This window comes from Colobus angolensis, unplaced genomic scaffold (assembly GCF_000951035.1).
Source record: "Colobus angolensis palliatus isolate OR3802 unplaced genomic scaffold, Cang.pa_1.0 Scaffold113, whole genome shotgun sequence".
Taxonomy (NCBI): domain Eukaryota; kingdom Metazoa; phylum Chordata; class Mammalia; order Primates; family Cercopithecidae; genus Colobus; species Colobus angolensis.
This window is the reverse complement of record NW_012112364.1, coordinates 4,123,461-4,142,167: the sequence shown is the minus strand read 5'-3', so window position 1 is coordinate 4,142,167 and position 18,707 is coordinate 4,123,461. Positions and strand designations below refer to the sequence as shown.

The following is an 18,707-nucleotide window of genomic DNA, read 5'->3' as shown; positions in this document are numbered from 1 at the left end:
ATGCATTCAGTAGAAACTGTACTTTGGGCGCCTGACAACCATTTTGTTTTTCACTTTCAGTACAGTAATCAATAAATTACGTGAGATATTCAACACTTTATTATGAAATAGACTTTGTGTTAGATGAGTTTGCCCAACTGTAGGCTAATATAAGCATTCTGAGCACATTTAAGGTAGGCTAGGCTAAGCTATGACATTCAGCAGTGCAGGGGTATTAAATGTATTTTTGACTTATGATAGTTTCAACTTACAATGGGTTACTGGGACTTAACCGCGTCGTAAGTTGAGAAGCATCTGTATAAAATGTATGATATTCAGAGTGGGTATAAAAAACACCATCAAGGCCAGGCATGGTGGCTCATGCCTGTAATCCTCAGCCTTGGGAGGCCAAGGCAGGTGGATTATCTGAGGTCGGGAGTTCGAGACCAGCCTGGCCAACATGGTGAAACCCTGTCTCTACTAAAAATACAAAAATTAGCTGGGTGTGGTGGCGCACACCTGTAATCCCAGCTACTCGGGAGGCTGAGGAAGGAGAATTGCTTGAACCCAGGAGGCAGAGGTTGCAGTGAGCCAAGATTGCGCCATTGCACTCTAGCCTAGGAGTCAGAGCAAGACTCTATCTCAAAACAACAACAGAAACACTATCAAAAAGAAAAAATTCTTTTGTATTATCTTCTAAAATTTAAAGCTTTACTTTCCACATCTTGGTCTTTAACTCTATTTTTTGTGTGCAGTGTGATACAGAGGTCCATTTTTTTTCCAAATAGATGATCAATCACTACAACACCATTTAAAAAAATTGTTCCTTCTTCACCCAATGATTACAGTGTCACTCAACCTATATTCAAGAGTCTATTGATTTGCTGAGTCTGCCTTTGGGCTCTTGCTCCGGTTCCACTGCTATCTGTGCATCCCCACCCCAGTGTTAGACTGTCTTCATTCCTGCAGCTTTATCTGAATCCTGAATGGTCAAGTCCACCAACTTGCTCTTGGGAATGTTATATATGTTTGATGAATGAATTGACAAACAAATGAAGAAATGCAGAAGTTTCTAAGTAGGAAGAGTAGGCTATTTGTACAAATCTAAACAAACTCTCAGACACTTTTTTTAAAAGGCAAGCCTTAAAATAATGTTTTTTTCTTCCTCTAAACATAGCTATGTTTCTTTTAAAGACCTCTTAAAACAGTTTACACAAAGAGTGGGCGATGGCTACCGAAAATGAATTGTGGAGCTAATCCCAGTAAAGAGATACATCTTTCTATTTTCTCAAAAGGAAATAGGACAAGGCACATGGACTTAGCATCACTCTTCCTTTCAAATTAAGTGATTTATGGATTGTTGATTCAGAATTTGCTTGCCACTAATACTTCATCTTAGTATGTTAAATGATTACAGAGAAGAAATCTGGATGGTAAGGAAGTTGAGTTTTCTTTTAAAGAGAGACATAGTGACTTTATTACAAGACCTATGATAAAAAAGGGCAGAGGGCAAGCAACTCAGTCAGATTGAAGTTTTGCAGCTTTGGCAAGCATCCCAGTTTTCCTCATGTTAGTGTTCCTAGGACTTTACTACTTACTGGTCATGAAGTTGAACTCATATCCACAAAGAGTATAAGATGAGAACCAAAACATACAAGCCCAAAAGCAGGTGAATCAGGCAATGCTCTGCGAATTCGAAAATGCTAGTAAAATCTAGGCAATTGCTATTATTTATTCCATGAATAGATAGTTAGATTATTCTTATCACTATAAATTTTCACTAATACAGATAATCAAGAGCTCGGCAGTAGAAAGTATTAGAACAGTAAATTACATGTAAGATTAAAAACAGTTAGTATGACTGACATTATATACCTGTAGCAGATAATTAAGGTTCTAAGCCAATCGAAAACTAATGACAAGAGGTATTATGAAGATAAAATATCCTGTTGATTCACTTGTCTGGTAAACATGATCTTTTCCCATGCATATTTGAGCATTAGGACCTCAAGATTTAGTGGACAGTTGTAGTTTACTGATTAACTTAACCTCTTAGCACAACGAATTCTGCTATCCAATATTCTGCTTTTTATAGTTTACAAAACACTTTCAAGTTAGCTCTCTTCCTGTTAGACCAACTAGGCTAGAAGGACATAAACCTGAACCTACTGGTAGTTATTAAACCATTTGGTCTGGGGAGATTGCCAGAGAATGAAAGGTACCAGAAAAACACAGAGCTGAGAAGTGGAAAGAGAGAGAAACATTTCTAACAATATTGTGGGAGACCTAAATCCAACTTACTTGAAACACCCCTATGCCCCTGCACCTTTCAGTTATAAGACTCAATAAATTCCCTTTTCTGTTTAAGTCCGTGTGAGCTGCGTTTCTATCACTTGCACCTGAGAAAGGCCTGGGTGACGTGAAGTCAGTCACATAACCGCACCGAGAATCACATGTTAACGGCACTAGGAGTCACAGTGTTCAGCTGCTCCTTACAGGAGGAGCCTTTGAGTGATGAAAAAAGCCTGTTTGTTTTGAACCCCAACACAATCACTTAACTACCTAGATGATCTCAGACAGGACATAACAGTGTGTATGTGCCTCCAAATGAGCTCCAAATACTAGGATATTATTTAATGCATAAGGTTATTTTGAGAGCTAAATCAGAGATCTTTTCCCAAAGGAATAAGATAGAGTCTGGCGCCTAGAATCCAATAAATGGTAACATTACTCCTGCTCTCTCTCCTGACAAGGTACTCCAGAAGATAAGATATGTAAAGCACCTATTATAATTCCTGGTACAATGTAAGATACTCAATACACGTTAATTCTCTTAGCAATGATAATGATTCAGGATTGGTAATCACATTCATCACTATTTTTCACATTACAGAAAAATAACTAAAAAGAAGAATATGGACCAACTCCAGTGGCCTTTTTAACCCCCACATTTCCAGAAAGGTAGAAAAACACTGCTAGAGGGCAGAAAATAAGAACATATAAATGGGTATTTGGAAATATTAAATAAGCCAGGCAATTTCCAGCATTTGCGCCATGTGAAGCCTCAACATAAATGTACGGATTTCAAGTTCTCCAAAGGGGAAGGTAATCACAAGCTACAGAAGTACTAGCAGAACCACTCAGAATACACAACAGAAGCCAAATGCTGGACTCACGGTATTTGGAACGTATGGTAGGCCATAGAATTTCTCTTGTGTTTCCTTGAGAATGTCTGTGGTTGAGTTTCTCAGGGGATGCTTCCCATGGTAGATTTGATCCAGAGTGGCATAAAAGACCTAGATAGATAAAACCATCCACTTAGTTTTGGTCGTCCATCCTCACATCAAGATGTGGTAGACCAAAGATGCTATAAGTGCACCAGAACAACAGTTACCAATCACAGTTTAAAACAGTCACAAAAATAAACGTATATGGTTTGAAATGTATTTCATACCACATTTAAGACCATACTAAAGATGAAAAGGAATAAATATTTTAATATTTAATATAAATATTTTAATAAATATTTCATAAATGTTAAAGAATTTTGAACCATACCCATAAGATACTCTTTATATACAATGTGGCAGATTAAATATGTGACATGGGAATTTTGCCAAAATACATGTAGACAGAAATGTACAAAACCAGTTACAACTTTTGACCCACTGGATCTAACAAATTCTGTTTGGTTTCTTCCTGGAATCCTGATACATCTTAAATGAGAGAAATGAAATGGTCAGAATTCTAGTTTTGTGATGAAAGGTAAAAGAAAATTAAATAGGTGTGGTGGGAGTAGAGAAAGAAATAGCAACGCAGCATCTGGTGAGTAGAGATGTATCAAAGAATTCTGATGCAGCTGTTGGAGAGGCTGGAACTAGACTCCCACACCTGGTGTCAGGAAGTACAAAGGAAGCAGCTGCTGTATAGGGAGGGCTCAGCTAGATGACCAGGGGAAAAGCAGCGCTCTCCTCTGAGTAGAGGATATAGGCCATTGAAACACGGTGGGAGAAGAGAGCATTAAAGAGAGTTTGGACATGAAATCTGCTGTTTACAAAGTACTCAAAACTAAATTGTGCAAAGAAATCTAAAATAAACATAAAGCATTTTTTCACCTCAACATTTGACTCAAATATTGTTTTTGAACACTGACTTGAATATTTGACTTCATGCAGGCAAGTAAAAAATGCTTTATTTTAAAGGACAAATTTTGACATGCAATTATGCTTCTGATATGTATCTTTGTGATTCAGAAATGGGATTTGTAGAGAATGTGCAGCTGTTGACTTGAAAGAAGTGAGGATTAGTTTGGTTAAAAGAAAAAATTTAAATGATCTCTAGCTTCTGGCTGCATCCAGATATAGAATTATGGTTCTAAATTATAAAGTTAAGTTTAAACCTTCCCTAGAAAAATACAGACATTTCCTAAATATAAATATTGCTTTCTTCTAACCGGTAATCTAAATATATGTATTTATATATATTTATATAGCTCTTTCAATTCTACATTTTATAATGAGTAACAATGCATAAAGATAATCAGAGAGGCCAAAATTACTCAATGTCTTACCTATATTCTAACAGAGTAAATTATCAGGAACTGAAACTCTTACATTCTAACCTCAACTGAGGTGTTATTTTGCCCCAATGTATAAATAAATCAGAATTCAGAAGTTTCACTTCTTCAATTATGCCTTTTACAAATGATATAAACATGGGGTAACTTTTTGGAATTATAAAAACAGAGCAAAAATAAATTAAATATGAAAACAGAGTAAAATAAGTTAAATGTGCATTATTTTTCTGTTTATTTGCTGACAAAGTAAACAATTCCAAAGAGATGAGCCTATCCACCCACCCAGGGAGTCACGCATTCCTGGGACCAAGAAACTTACTAAGCCACGGAAAAATAAAGAGCCTATTTTTAAAACAATAATTTAAAAAGCTGTAGTTTTTAAAACACTGTTTATGTCCCCACAGAAAGCTGAAACAATTCACTTCCTTCCTACCTTTGTCTGTCTCCACTGTCCTAGTGCAATATGAAAGCTGAACCCTGGCAGCTCCTCCACCAGGACTTTGTCTCTCTCTGTCTCTAGGGGCTATTGTTTTTGGAGGGAGGAGGAGGGAAAGGTTGGTTTTCCATTTTAAAAGAAAATTATTAGAACAATTTTTCAAGAAGAAAGCCACAAGACAGACTTTTAAAAGCCAGGCCTTCTACTAAAGATACCAGCAAATCAGGACTTTTGCCAGCCAAGTAATGTTAATTTTTAAAAATAATTCAGAAATCCTTTAAAAATTTTATTGATATGAATAGATACTGAGTAAGGTAAAGCAAATATAGATTCATAGTTTTGTCTGTATAATAGATTTCCTTCATTGAAACATGGATTTCATGTTTCAAGGTACAGAAAAACAGAGCACATTCATTACCTTCTAGGGACTGAATTTTACAAAACCATAAAGCAATTAAATAGTGGTTACTTTGTCAAACAGGTAACTGAATCATCATAAAGTGAATATTGCCTAAGATGAAAGATGGGTGTTTAGGGTGTTTACATAACTCTCAAGATCTGAAGAGGAGTGAGAATTCCATAAACAATCTCAGTCATTACAAACATCTACATACGCATCTGGTGTCATGCAGACCTAGCATCCAGATGGTTCATGAAAGTTTTCTAGTCTTCATCTCGAAACCTGGGAAGTTGGTTTCGAATATTATCTAAAACTAACAGCAATTACTATCTAAATTTCAAACCTAAAAAGGCAAAAATTTTTAAAAGATACAGAATGAATAAACATACATATATATATAATTAAGTTTGAGCCTTAATTTAGCTGGTAAAATGTGTGATTTAGCAGAAGTCATGTAATTTTTCGAAAGTTTCATTTTTTCCCAACTGAAAATGGGAAATTTTTTTTTTTTTTTTTTTGAGACAGAGTCTCACTCTGTTGCCCAGGCTGGAGTGCAGTGGCAAGATCTCGGCTCACGGCAACCTCCACCTCCCTGGTTCGATTCTCCTGCCTCAGCCTCCTGAGTAGCTGGAATTACAAGCACGCACCACCATGCCCGGCTAATTTTTGTATTTTTAATAGAGACGAGGTTTCACCGTGTTGGTCAGGCTGGTCTCAAACTCCTGACCTCGTGATCCACCCACCTCAGCCTCCCAAAGTGCTGGGATTACAGGTGTGAGCCACCGTGCCTGGTTGGGAAATAATTTTATTCAATGCCTACTTCATAAGGGCAGTGTGAGGACTAAATGAGTCAATTTTGGTCAAGTTCTTTGAACTCAGATGAAAGATGTTTTAGAAGCATAATTATTATAATAAATAGGTATCACTGGCAAGAATTTAAAGTTAGATATGTATTTGGGATAATGACTCTGGAAAACTTCAGAACAAAGGTACATACATACCTGAAGTTGCATATCAGCCGCAGCACAAACCTTTTTAGATTCACAAAGACGAGACACCATATTTTTTGGCAGTGGCTTGATAAAACAAAAGAACATATATGTGAATAAACTGCTTAATAAGTCACTGCACTATGTACACAATACTTACGAGTCAGGAAATTTAAAAACAACATAAAATGTAAAATGAGTAATAGAATTTCATGATAGTTTAAAAATAATAACTTTAAATATTTTAGTTGGCAAGACAACATGAATAAAGACATTCTGTTTAATTTCAAAAAGTGGTAATTGTCAAATAAGGGTTTGTACATGAAAATAAAGGATTATGTAGAACTAAGACTTAGTGCCAATCTTTAAAAATGTATTTAAAACCTCAAAGGGAATACGTTTTCTGTTCCTTTGCTATCAGTGAGAGCCTGTTCAAATACTCTCTTGACTCTTAAGTGCATATAATAACTGACAATAGGACTAAAAGATGAAAATGTCAAGAAATAAATGGTAATTCATGGTGTCAGCCAGTGTTAAAGCTAAACTGACATCCTAACAAATAGTCATAATAATGAATTGCAGATTATTTTCTTTTCCAACCTAAAAGAACTGTAGAGTCTGGACACTTCATGTCCCTATGTGATTTAAGGCTTTCTTTTTGAGATGAATTAGGCCTAATCCCATAACATACAGATCCTCTTAGAAATAAATTAATAATGTGGTTGAACAAGAACTTTGCTCAATCTTACTCTACTTTAAAATAATTCATACTTATGTTTATTAAATAAAGATATTGATTTACAACCCAATTAAACTAAAGGCCCCTCTAAAGAGAAACACATTATATAAAGACTAATGGTAAGTTACTCAGTGGTATGGTCGTATAAATTAACCACCTGTGAATGAGAATGTGGGCTGTCTGCTGGAAGCAGAAACCAGCCACTGCTTTGTAGGAGTCTACTCCCAGGGCCTAGAACAGTGACTGGAGCCGGCAGACACTCAGGACAGATTTGTGAAAGAATTAACTAACAGAAGAACTGCTAGGAAATGGCTTCTTAAGTGAAAGACATAGAATCTGCTGACTGCTCAGATGACAAACCTACAGCCTTTTTCTCTTTCCATTTGGCAGCAAGCGAAGTAAACTAGGCAGAAAAGACCATTTTTTTTAACGCGCTGAGACACAGGTGGATTTGAGAAATGCCTTCTGTTTTCCACTTAGCTGGCCCTGCTATGATTAAACTGCTTCTTTGTTGCAATATTTGCTGTTCTCAGTGCATTCGCGTTTTGGGCAGTGGGCAAGAATAACCCATCCAGCTGTGACAGTATTTCCTCACTTAACACGCATGAAGACCACGTAAATACAGTGCTTACTGTATTAGGCACAAGGGGCACAAACGGTGGGCCACAGCGGGTGTCTGCCCCCAAAACTTCTCAGCTAACATTCTCCACGTAAGCACCAATTCCCCAGTTACTAACTGTAACGCGGGCCGTCAAGAAAAGGCCCGTAGGACGACACGTGAGCTGTGGCCTTGAAAGGCTTGATGGACGTACGAGTGAGATTTGCAGAATGAACAGGTGTTAACTAGACAAAAGAAAGATGGGTGGGAAGGGGAAAGAAGCATTTCAGGCAGAAGAAACAGCACACGCAAAGCATAGGAAAGAACAGCGCTGTTGGCAGAAGGCAGAAGCCAGCAGAGGACGGAAAGGCAGTCCCCATTGGAGAAGCCGGGAAGCTGAGCCACGCCGGGTCCCATCTCCACCCTGAGATATAAAAAAAAATTCTGAGCCCCTAACCGACTGAACAGACCCTCTGTTGGCCAAAGGGACCCCAGAGAAACGCTGGAAACTGAGTTCCAGACCATGACGGCATGGGCAGTTGGTCGCGCCTCACTCTCCCCCTCCCTCGCTCACTGTCATGAGGCTTTCTTCCCTACCAGCAAACCAGACACTGCCTCTAAAAATATATATATACATGTATTTAGAAAAAAAACAAAAAATGCTACCACTGGAGAAAACTGAGTGAAGGGGACATAGGACCTGTCTGCATTTTTGTTTTTGCAACTTTCTGTGAATCTATAACTATTTCAAAATAAAAAGTTAAGTACTCCAATTATATATTCAGTGTCTACTATATATTGTAATACAAAGAACATTCACTTGTAAAGAGACACGTAAGTAGAGAATAAGTACAATCCTAGTAGAATAGTTCAGAGGACAGAATCATTAACTCATCAAATCACAAATAAAAAATACACTTACACTGTGTGTGTTTTTTACAAAAAAGTCAATGTTCTTTTTTAAAAAACCTAGTTTGATTGTTAGTCAACTGGAATAAATGTATTAATTGAAATGAAGTTACATGCTTATTCTGTTAGAAAATACTTGCTTTTCAAAAAATAACACATTTGAAAAAATAAATACCATACAAACTGATTTTCTTTTAAAGTTATATGTAAAGTTATTTTTTAAAAATAAACAATGTCTCAAAATTAAAACTGAAACTTAAAAATGTTTCCTGGTCAAGATTTTCTTCTGTAAATATTGCTTTGCCAGTCGCGGCCATGATAACCAATACTGAATTACAGTGTTCCCTGGTATACGTGGGGGAACTGGTTCCGGGACCCCCTAAGGATACCAAGATCTGTAGACGCGCAAGTCCCTGCTGGGAAATGATATGGTATTTGCATACAACCTATGCACATCCTCCTGTATCCTTGAAATCACCTCATGTGTGTCAATAGTTGTTATAGTGTATGTTTTAGAAAATAATGACAAGAAAAGAAGTCTGTACATGTTTAAAGACACAACCATCCATTTTTCTTCCCCCAATATATATACATATAAATACACATTTATGTATATCTATAAATAAATATATATATATAAAAAATATACCTATCTCTCTCAGAAGCAGGGTTTCACTGTGTTGCCCAGGCTGGAGCGCAGTGGCACAATCATAACTCACTGCGTCCTCGAACTCCTGGGCTCAAAGGTCCTTACACCTCAGCCAAGATCTCGAGGAGCTAAGACTACAGGCAAGAGCCACTGGGTCTGGCCCCCAAATCATTTCGATCTGCTGTTGGCTGAATCCACAGATGCGGAACCCACAGATACAGAAGGTTGACTGTAATTCAATTTTGCTGTAATTCCAAAAGCAATGAAGTCTACAGAGCACCACAAATGTTTAATATGATTGTCTCCTAAACACAAGAGTCTCACATCTGCTACATTTAAAGAAACAGAATTAACGTATCTAAGCTGACAGGTAATGAGCAACTATGTAAAAATGAAAATGCATTTAGAACACCTAAGCCTTGAATATCATGATGATGTTCATTATATTGAATGGGAAAATTTACCAAACTCGGAGGCATTAGAAGTAACGTTCACCATATTATCAGCTGCATGTTTCACCAGATACTATTTCAATTTCTATAATTTCCAAGGCAGAAAATACTCCCTTCCACCGACCTTTAAATCTCCTATCTCAACACTGACATGTAATTTCTCAATTCTTCTGAGGATATGGACACGACCATACTTATTAAAAATCAAGAAGTTCCGACCAGCATACTAAGAATGCTATAAATCAAGAATGTTTATATTAGCTAATTATGGTAAAGAACAACTATGCAAGAAACGTCAGGACTGGAGAGCTCTTTTGGGCTTTCAGGCTGTTTCTAGCAATCTAACTCCTGACCACTGAAACGGCTGCTTCACAATATCCAATTAATCCAGAAATACCATTCATTCCATGAACTTAACCCATTACAGTAGAATGGAGAGCGTGACCTGCCTTAACACCAAAATCTACCTGCATTTCAAACTCCCATGATTGCGCTTCACTGTAGCATAGCAGGAGCGTCAGCTACAACTGAGTTTGAATCCCAGCTGTGCTACTTTCCAGCTGAGCGGCACGGATGCTGGGCAACTCACTGAACTTGGTGAAGCCACATTTTCCTCAACTGCAAGATGTTGATATTATCTTTTCATAGGATGAGAATCAAGCGAGATAATGTGTTTTAAAATTTGAATATGTCAGGTTTAACATAGATAGTGAATAAATGGTAGCTGGTATACTTTACTACTGCTGCACTACATAATAAAATAATCACTGACCTGGACAAACTTTGTTTACATTTTACTGTTTTATCTATGTATTCTGCAAATGTGGTCTGTTTCAGATTTATAAGTTCTCAGAAGACAGGAATTATAGCTAAACAATTTTCTCTGTAGCACCTAACAATTGAGTTCTAAATAAGGAATGTACTTTCATAGTTTCCTGATTATTTTCTTTCTTTCTTTTTTTTTTTTTTTTTTGAGACAGAGTCTCACCCTGTAGCCTAGGCTGGAGTGCAGCGGTGCAGTCTTGGCTCACTGCAACCTCTGCCTCCCAGGTTCAAGTGATTCCTCCCACCTCGGCTTCCCAAGTAGCTGGCATTACAAGCATGTACCACCATGCCTAATGTTTGTATAGTAGAGATGGGGTTTTGCCATGTTGGCCGAGCTGGTCTCGAACTCCTGACCTCAGGAGATCCACCCGTCTAGGATTCCCAAACTGTTGGGATTACAGGCATGAGCCACTGTGCCAGGTCCCTTTGTTTTTTTTTTTTTTCATTTATAAAATAGCCGATCATCTTTAACCCAAAATGTATGCCTCGTCAAATTACCCGGCTTTAGAAAAGGGTGCTTTCTCTAACCTGGTAATTAATTTAAGGTTTACAAAAAAACCCCACAATGAAATAGAGTAATGTGCTACTAATCTATTAATATCTTTGATATTTCAGTATCTGCCACAAAACTTAGTCATTAACTCACTGTTTGAAAATATTTTCTCTCACCTTAAGTAGAACTGGCTATCTTATCAAACAGTGTGTCAGTTTTTCATCTGCACGTTCTAGCTCATATTTAGAAAACACTGGTACTAATCGGAAAATCTCATGCTGTAAGTCTAGATAGTTCAGAATTGCATAGCTTTGAATGAAAAGTCTACTGTAATTATTACTTCTGTTTGTAACGTCTTTTCTGCCCGGTTGCGTTTAAGGTTTTCTCTTTATCTTTGGTTTCCAGCAGTTTGACAACAATGTATCCAGGTATATTCTTTCATTATTTATCCTGCTTGGGATTCCGGAAGCTTCTTGGAGCTCTGGTGTGCTTTTCATTATTTTTGGCAAGTTCTCAGTTATTATGACATCAAATATTTCTCTGGTTTGTTACGGCTCTCTTTTCCTTTCGGGAACGTGAACTGCATGTGTGTTACGCGGGCTGGTCTTTTCCTTTCGGGAACGTGAACTGCATGAGTGTTACGCGGGCTGGTATTGTCCCAGAGTTCTTGGATGCTTGGTTTGGTTTTTGTTTCCCATCCCCTACTCCTTTCCCCTCTCTGGATTTCAGTTTAAATAATTTCTACTGACCTAACCTATCTTTAAATTCACTGATTCCTTCCCCAGCTTCATCGAGCGTATGGATGAGCTTCTCAAAGGAATTCTTCGTATGTGGTATCGTGGCTTTATTTCCTGCACTTGCATTTGACTGTTTCTTGTAGTTTCCACTTCTCCCTATCTGTTCATACATGTTATCCATGTTTTCCATCTTATCCTTTAATGGTTAAGTTCCTGACAGACAGTGACTTTGAAGTTATTCTAGTTGTTAGTTATTTTCAAGTCCCTGAGTTTGCTTTTATCGACTACTTTATCTCGGAGCAGGGAGTCAGGATTTTCTGTTATTCCTGCAGCAACAGCCAATCACTTCCTACAACATGGAGGAGGCCTGTCTGCTTTCCCACCCTGCTCTCAAGAGCACCCAGAGGAGGCCGACAGAAAATGGCCCATAAGTGAACGCTAACTCCTCCAGCATCAGGGCCTCAGGTACTCCAGACTGATACTCCAGTCTACACCGGCTCTCTAACCATCTGCTAAAGTGTTACTGATCTCTTCGTAACCCCTCGTATGGCAGTCAGCCTTTCCACCCACGATCCGCCACAGGTGAGCCATCTGTATCTCTTTGGCTTTAGACACCTCCAGGCCTGAGACCTCAGCTTCCCTGTGAGCTCGGGAAAAGTTAGCATTCTACCTGCCTTTTCCTGTAGGAAGGCTGGTTGCCAGCAGTGCTCTTTCGAGCTTTCTGCAGCCTACGTGGATGGGCAAATTCCCAACAGTTCAGACTTCCATTAAGTAACATCATTTGGGCTTAGCCTCCAAAGGAGAAAAACCAAACCAAACCAAACCAAATACAAAGGCAGAAAAGCTTTACAAAAGGTGAAATCCTTTTAAGCCAGGAATTAGACATCATCAGAGACTATCATGAAGAAACCTGCAAAGCTTTGGCACGTATGGTAAGACAGCATAGCTGAGTACTGTCTCAAGCAGTTGGGTCAGTCGAGTGAGAATCCCCCTTTCCCCATCTTAGTAATTTTTTATCCTCCAACTCCTTCCACTCGCTCGCTCCTTGGCTATAAATCTTCACTTTTCCTTGTATTTGGAGTTGAGCAGAATCTCTCCCCTACTACCAAACCTTACTGCAGTAGCCCCCCTGCTATAGTCTGCCTTACTGTTCTTTAATAACTTTCATGAATAATTTTTCCTGTAACAAGAACAACAATAAAACATCATCCTCTGCCCTCAAAAGCATTAAAATTCCGATACCTGCATCACAAGAAGGTGGAGTGCGTGACGCATGCTGCAGGTGTGTAACTTCGGGCTTGCTGATTCACTTTCAATTTGTTTTTGTACCCCTCAAAATTCGATCCTGTGATTAAGGTATGCTGCCCCTTGATGGCAAAGGCACTTCCATCCAAAATTTGTTTGACTGATACTTCGACAAGTTCCCCCACAAAAGGATCAGTAAACATTCAGTGTTTACTGAATGAACACTTAATAAAACAATAAAACATTCAGTGAATATAATTTATATATTTAATACACAATTAGTATATGATTGATACATAAGGAAGTTAGATAAAGAAAAATGAAAACAGAAAAATAAAATGAGGTCAGAACTGAGGTTAGGCACATTAAAACATGTTTCCTATAATTCCATGTCATTTTCCCAGTTGGGCCATACATTTAGTTCTGGGTTTTGCAGTGGGCTAAGCAGTGTTAAAAGAAAAACTGTGGACAAATTAAATGTAACAGAGTTTGGCTAGGCGCAGTGGCTTACTCCTGTAATTCCAGCACTTTGGAAGGCTGAGGCAGGCTGATCATTTGAGGTCAGGAGTTCGAGGCCAGTCTGGCCAACATGATGAAACTCTGTATATACTTAAAAAAAAGAAAAAAAAATTAGCCGGGCTTGGTGGCGGGTGCCTGTAATCCCAGCTACTCAGGAGGCTGAGGCAGGAGAATCACTGGAACCCGGGAGGTAGAGGATGCAGTGCGCCGAGATCGCACCACTGCACTCCAGCCCGGGTGACAGAGCGAGACTCTGTCTCAAAAAAAATGAATGAATGAATAAATAAATAAATACATAAATGTAACAGAGTTAAGCAGAGCAAAGGACACTTTGAAAATTGGGCAGTCCTTGGAGCCACAATAGGTTCAGAGAGACTCAGGAGCTGCCATATAGTCTGACAATATTTATGGACAGAAAAAGGAAAATGACCTACAGAAAACAGATGTGAGGTACAGAAACAGCTGGGTTGGTTACAGCTCGCATTTGCCTTATTTGAACAAGGTTTGAACAGCCTGTGATTTGCTGAAACTCTGTGATTGGTACAAGGGTAGGTTACAGGCTGTTTATACCTCTAGTGAGGTTAGAGTTCATTCTGTATGGAGAAATCTTTAAGCCTAATTTAAAACACATAAGGCAGCTTTAGGCTAAATGTAACAGTGGAGAAGGAAATTCAGTGATGTGCCTCATTCTAATTCCTGTGAGTACTGGTCTAGATCCCTTACCTGAAATTCCATAACCCATAAAGATCTGAAGACTGGAAACTTCTCATAAATTTGACCAAAAAAAATTAGATGGCAAGACCTGACATGGGCAAATGTGAAGTTTGTAAAGTATTTATCTTTTAAAAATATTTACCCTTACACACTGTGAATATGCAGAAATATGAACGTGTTTCACTACTGGGTACTTTACCAGAACTCGCTAGGTTTATTCATTCCTTTTAATTCAATATCCACAGTATACGGTTAAACAAAAATTATGGGAGGCCATTGTTTTACATAGAGCTCCTACACTAGGCCCCAACAGACAAAAACAAACCAAATGGAGTCACTCATGCTAAATGCCACACAATCAAACTGAAGTTTTAGAGAAGGGGATAGATCCCATACGGTCCAGTGTTTCCTGAAAACAGATCGCAGTCTAGCTGAGTCGCTGTAATATGGAAGCTCCCTTTGCTTTAACACTTACAAAAGAGGAACCTGATGCTAATCAACTGGCTTTTTTTTCTAGTGTTCTCACCTTATAAAACCTTGTTCTCACCTTATAAAACCCACTGTTCTGCTATCGCCCAGGGGGAGCTTTCATTCTATTTTGTAGAATAGAGGCTGCCCAATTCATGAACCACATATAAAAGTAAAATAGATCTATAACCAAATTTGCTGTAATTTTTTCTTTGATAAACATATCAATTTTCTAAAAATCCAGAAAATTCTGAATTCCAAAACATCTAAACCCAAAGTTTTAGATACAGAACTATAAATCTCTATGTGTTATATATTTGGTCCAAAATAGAGCATAAATTCTCCACTTTTTATTAAAAAAAAAAAAAAAAAAACAGAAAAAAAAGCCAGACATGGTGGCTCACACCTGTGATCCCAGCACTTTGGGAGGCCAAGGCCAGTGGTTCACCTGAAGTCAGGAGTTTGAGACCAGCCTTGCCAGCATGGTGAAACCCCATCTCCACTAGAAATACAAAAATTAGCCAGGTGTGGTGGCATGCACCTGTAATCCCAGCTACTTGGGAGGCTGAGGAAGGAGAACTGCTTGAACCCAGGAGGCAGAGGTTGCAGTGAGCCAAGATTGCGTCACTGCACTCCAGCCTGGGTGACAAGAGGGAGACTCCATCTCAAAAAAAAAAAAGAAGAAAAAAAACCTCTTTTCATTCCAAGTGTTTCACACACAGTATATTGTACATGTCTTCCCAAAGAGGTTTACAGATGTGTCATTTAAAAAGTGGGTTAAGTGTGAGAAACTCTTTGAGCACTCTTAAATTTGTATCTATAGCATCCTGTTGAGTGAAGTTACTTGGCCTTCACTTGACGTTGTCCAACTCTTATGCTTGTGTTGACTGAACAGAGGTCCTGCCTGTGGTAGAAGAGCCAACAATAAAAGCAGGTCAGATTGTCTAGGAGATTCACTCAAGTAAACACCTTTCTTGGGGATTCCAGTTATTAGCATATTAAATTATATGTAGTCCTCCCTTTACATATAGAAACCCACTTAATGCTACATCCATTTTCCAAAATTACTTGAGCATAGACCACCTATTCCCTCCACCCCATACATCTTTTATAATCAGGTGATTTAATATGTAGAACACTGGTTGGAAAATGACTTGGTAAAGCAATTAAATGTAAACTTTCACTAATAAAAGAAAGAATTCTTATAAATAAAACATCTTAACAAAATAAAGGAATAAATACAGCTGTTATTCTGCCTATCTTATGCTTCTTTCCAGTCTTACATTTACACCCACTTTATTAGAAAGCTCCTCTTCAGCTCTTCTCCATTGCACCTGGCTCTGCCTCTCCCAGGCCAGCACAGCCCCCAGGCATTCTGGGAACTTGTCTGCAGGGTGTCCTGCCAGTCTGGCGCCTGAGCCAGTTCCACTGCGCCGTCAGAGTGTGCACTTCTAAGAAATGCAAGTTGATGGAGCTCATGAAAGCACACTAATTTGCCTTTCTTTATGGCCAGGGAACAAATGGATAGAGCACAGAAGATGCCATATGTTCTGGTCTCTTCAATGCATTAGCAGATCCACAAAACTCCTTCTGATTTCTCTGCTCCAAAACAGAAGAAAAATAGCCAGCATCCAACACTGCCTCCACACCGAAAAATGCCAAATAATACCAACCGCAAGCTCCACATTTCCCTCCTGCAACACCTTCTTTTTCCACAGTAAAGAGGGAGATTTCCACTGTTATTTTTTCAAGTATCACCTATCAACTATTATTTTTATGGAGACATTTTTATTGAAATACAATAGTAAATCTAGTTATACCCTCAATAAAGCTTTGCAATCTGCAACCTTTACAAACTATCTTACTATAGAGTTGTTCAGAAACAGTTTTCTTAAAAATCTGTATCCCCTAACAAAGGCAGACTACTTTAAACATGGCTTGAGAATTTATCTTAATGTGAATTTATTTCAAAGTAATTTTTCTGAGTGAACTTTATACTTCAGATAATTTATGTCCCTTCCTAGTTTCTTTTATAAAAATATCTGCAGATTTTTTCTGTCACTAGAGAATCCCACCGATTCCAAATGAGCCCTGGTTTGAAGCTGGCTGCCTCCTGTGCTTACTAAATGGGCTGTCAGAGAAGACAGAGCAGGAAAAGCAGGTAAGACCTGCCACAGAGACTCTCTGGGCTCATCTTCACCGAGCACCCCACCTTGTACAAGGCACCCTACTAAGTAGTTGGGTAATACACAATGAATCTCACCTGATCCTGCTACCTGGAACCAGAAAAGGAATGTACAACCTGCAGTATCTGAGGGGGGTTGGTTCCAGGACCTTCCTCCAAGAACAAAATCCATTCATGTTCAAGTCCCCAATATAAAACAGTAGTGTATTTGCATATAACCTATGATGCACGTCCTCTTAAATACTTTAAATCATGTCTAGACTACTTGTAATACCTAATAGAAAGTAGCTATGTGAATAGTTGTTACACTGTACTGCTTTTTTATTTGCATTTTAATAATTGTGTTGTTATTAGTACTATTTTTTTCCAAGCATTTTTGACCCATGGTGAGTTGACCGTGTGGACACAGAAGGGCCACACGCATTTCCGAATTAATAAAGCAATGGGAAAATGCGCCAAGAGCCACAAAAGAGGTGCAGATAAAGCAATAAAAGAATTGAGAAGAGAGTAATCACTTACAGTGTTGGAAAGGCAATTACCGTAATAATAAACGGTGCCATTGGTACTATCGTAACACTGGTATTTCAAATGCAGAGATCACACATCGTGGGTGTTTTTTTAAAATAGGAAAATGATAGAAATGTTGTTTCTACAATTGGAATATAATATGCCAATAATTAACTACAGTGACCTAATGTGCTTACTGTAATAATCCTACCTGAATTTTTCCACCATTACCACTGTATTTAAAAGAGTAATTCCTGTGTTTATGTCTAAAAACTCAAGATTTGACTATATGACTACAATAAGAGAATGCAGCCTGTCTAACATGCCAAAGTTGCCTATAAACTAAAAAGAACTGACTTAAGCCCTGGAGTGGTTGCCTCACATCACCCCACCCCACAAGGCCGTACTACGGTTGGGTAACGAAGTGCTCCTGTTTTGAGCATTTAGCTAACTGATTCACCCTATTCCCACGATGCATCCAATGGTTTAAACGTAAGATTTCTGGAGCCCCAACTAGACTCTGTGAGACACAATCAGCCACTGCTGTGTGAAAGGTCCCGTTAAAGGACACTAGGGAGTGGGGGCCCCACCCTCTTTGTGTACCCAAACACACAGCTGTGCAGGAGAGGGCTCCTGGTGCTCGCTTATTCTATTGTTTGTTAATAATGCCAGAACACATTTACGGCCAGAAAGGGAAAATGAAAGACTATAAAACCGGCCTCCTTCTTATACTAAGAAGATAAAAGTCTGTGCCTTGCTCAGAATTGTAACTTTTCTTTTCTTTTTTTTTTCCTAAATGTGGATTGTAAGAACAGTAATTACCCAACTATGTGAAGCCCAAAGAAAGTAAAGACCAGCAGCATCTGGGCACTTCTTTTTTTTTTTTTTTTTTTTTTTCGAGATGGAGTCTGACTCTGTCACCCAGGCTGGAGTGCAGTGGCACAATCTCGGTTCACTGCAAGCTGTTCTGAGCGCTTCTTGGAAATACAGAATCCTGAACCCACTTCACATCCATTAAATCAAAATCTGCATTTTATCCAGATCCCCAGGTGATTTTGTGTTAAAGTTTGAGATACCTGACTTAGAAAAAAACAGTCATCACAATGACTTGAAAAACAAAGATGAGCAGATTTAAATTGTTCTAATTTTACAAGCAGAAAAATGGTCCATAAGGAGGTAGCACTGTGTGAAGGACAGAGGCTTGGGTCTGAGTGAGGCATCCTGTGTTTTCTATTGCTACTCTTTTGCCTCTTAGCCTAAAGAAATCTCAGAGTATCCTATTTTCTC

At 38.5% G+C, this 18,707-nt stretch overlaps 1 protein-coding gene across 1 annotated transcript in view; it reads right to left on the bottom strand.

Annotated features, from left to right (window-relative positions):
• The window catches only part of MIPEP (mitochondrial intermediate peptidase), a 151,785-nt gene that overhangs the window by 67,092 nt on the left and 65,986 nt on the right, over positions 1 to 18,707 (bottom strand). The window contains exons 15-16 of the mRNA XM_011958800.1: positions 6,393 to 6,467; positions 3,156 to 3,275 (exon numbers count right to left, since the gene is read on the bottom strand). Of these exons, the coding sequence (XP_011814190.1) occupies positions 3,156 to 3,275; positions 6,393 to 6,467 (195 nt within the window). The remainder of the gene's footprint in view (positions 1 to 3,155; positions 3,276 to 6,392; positions 6,468 to 18,707) is intronic.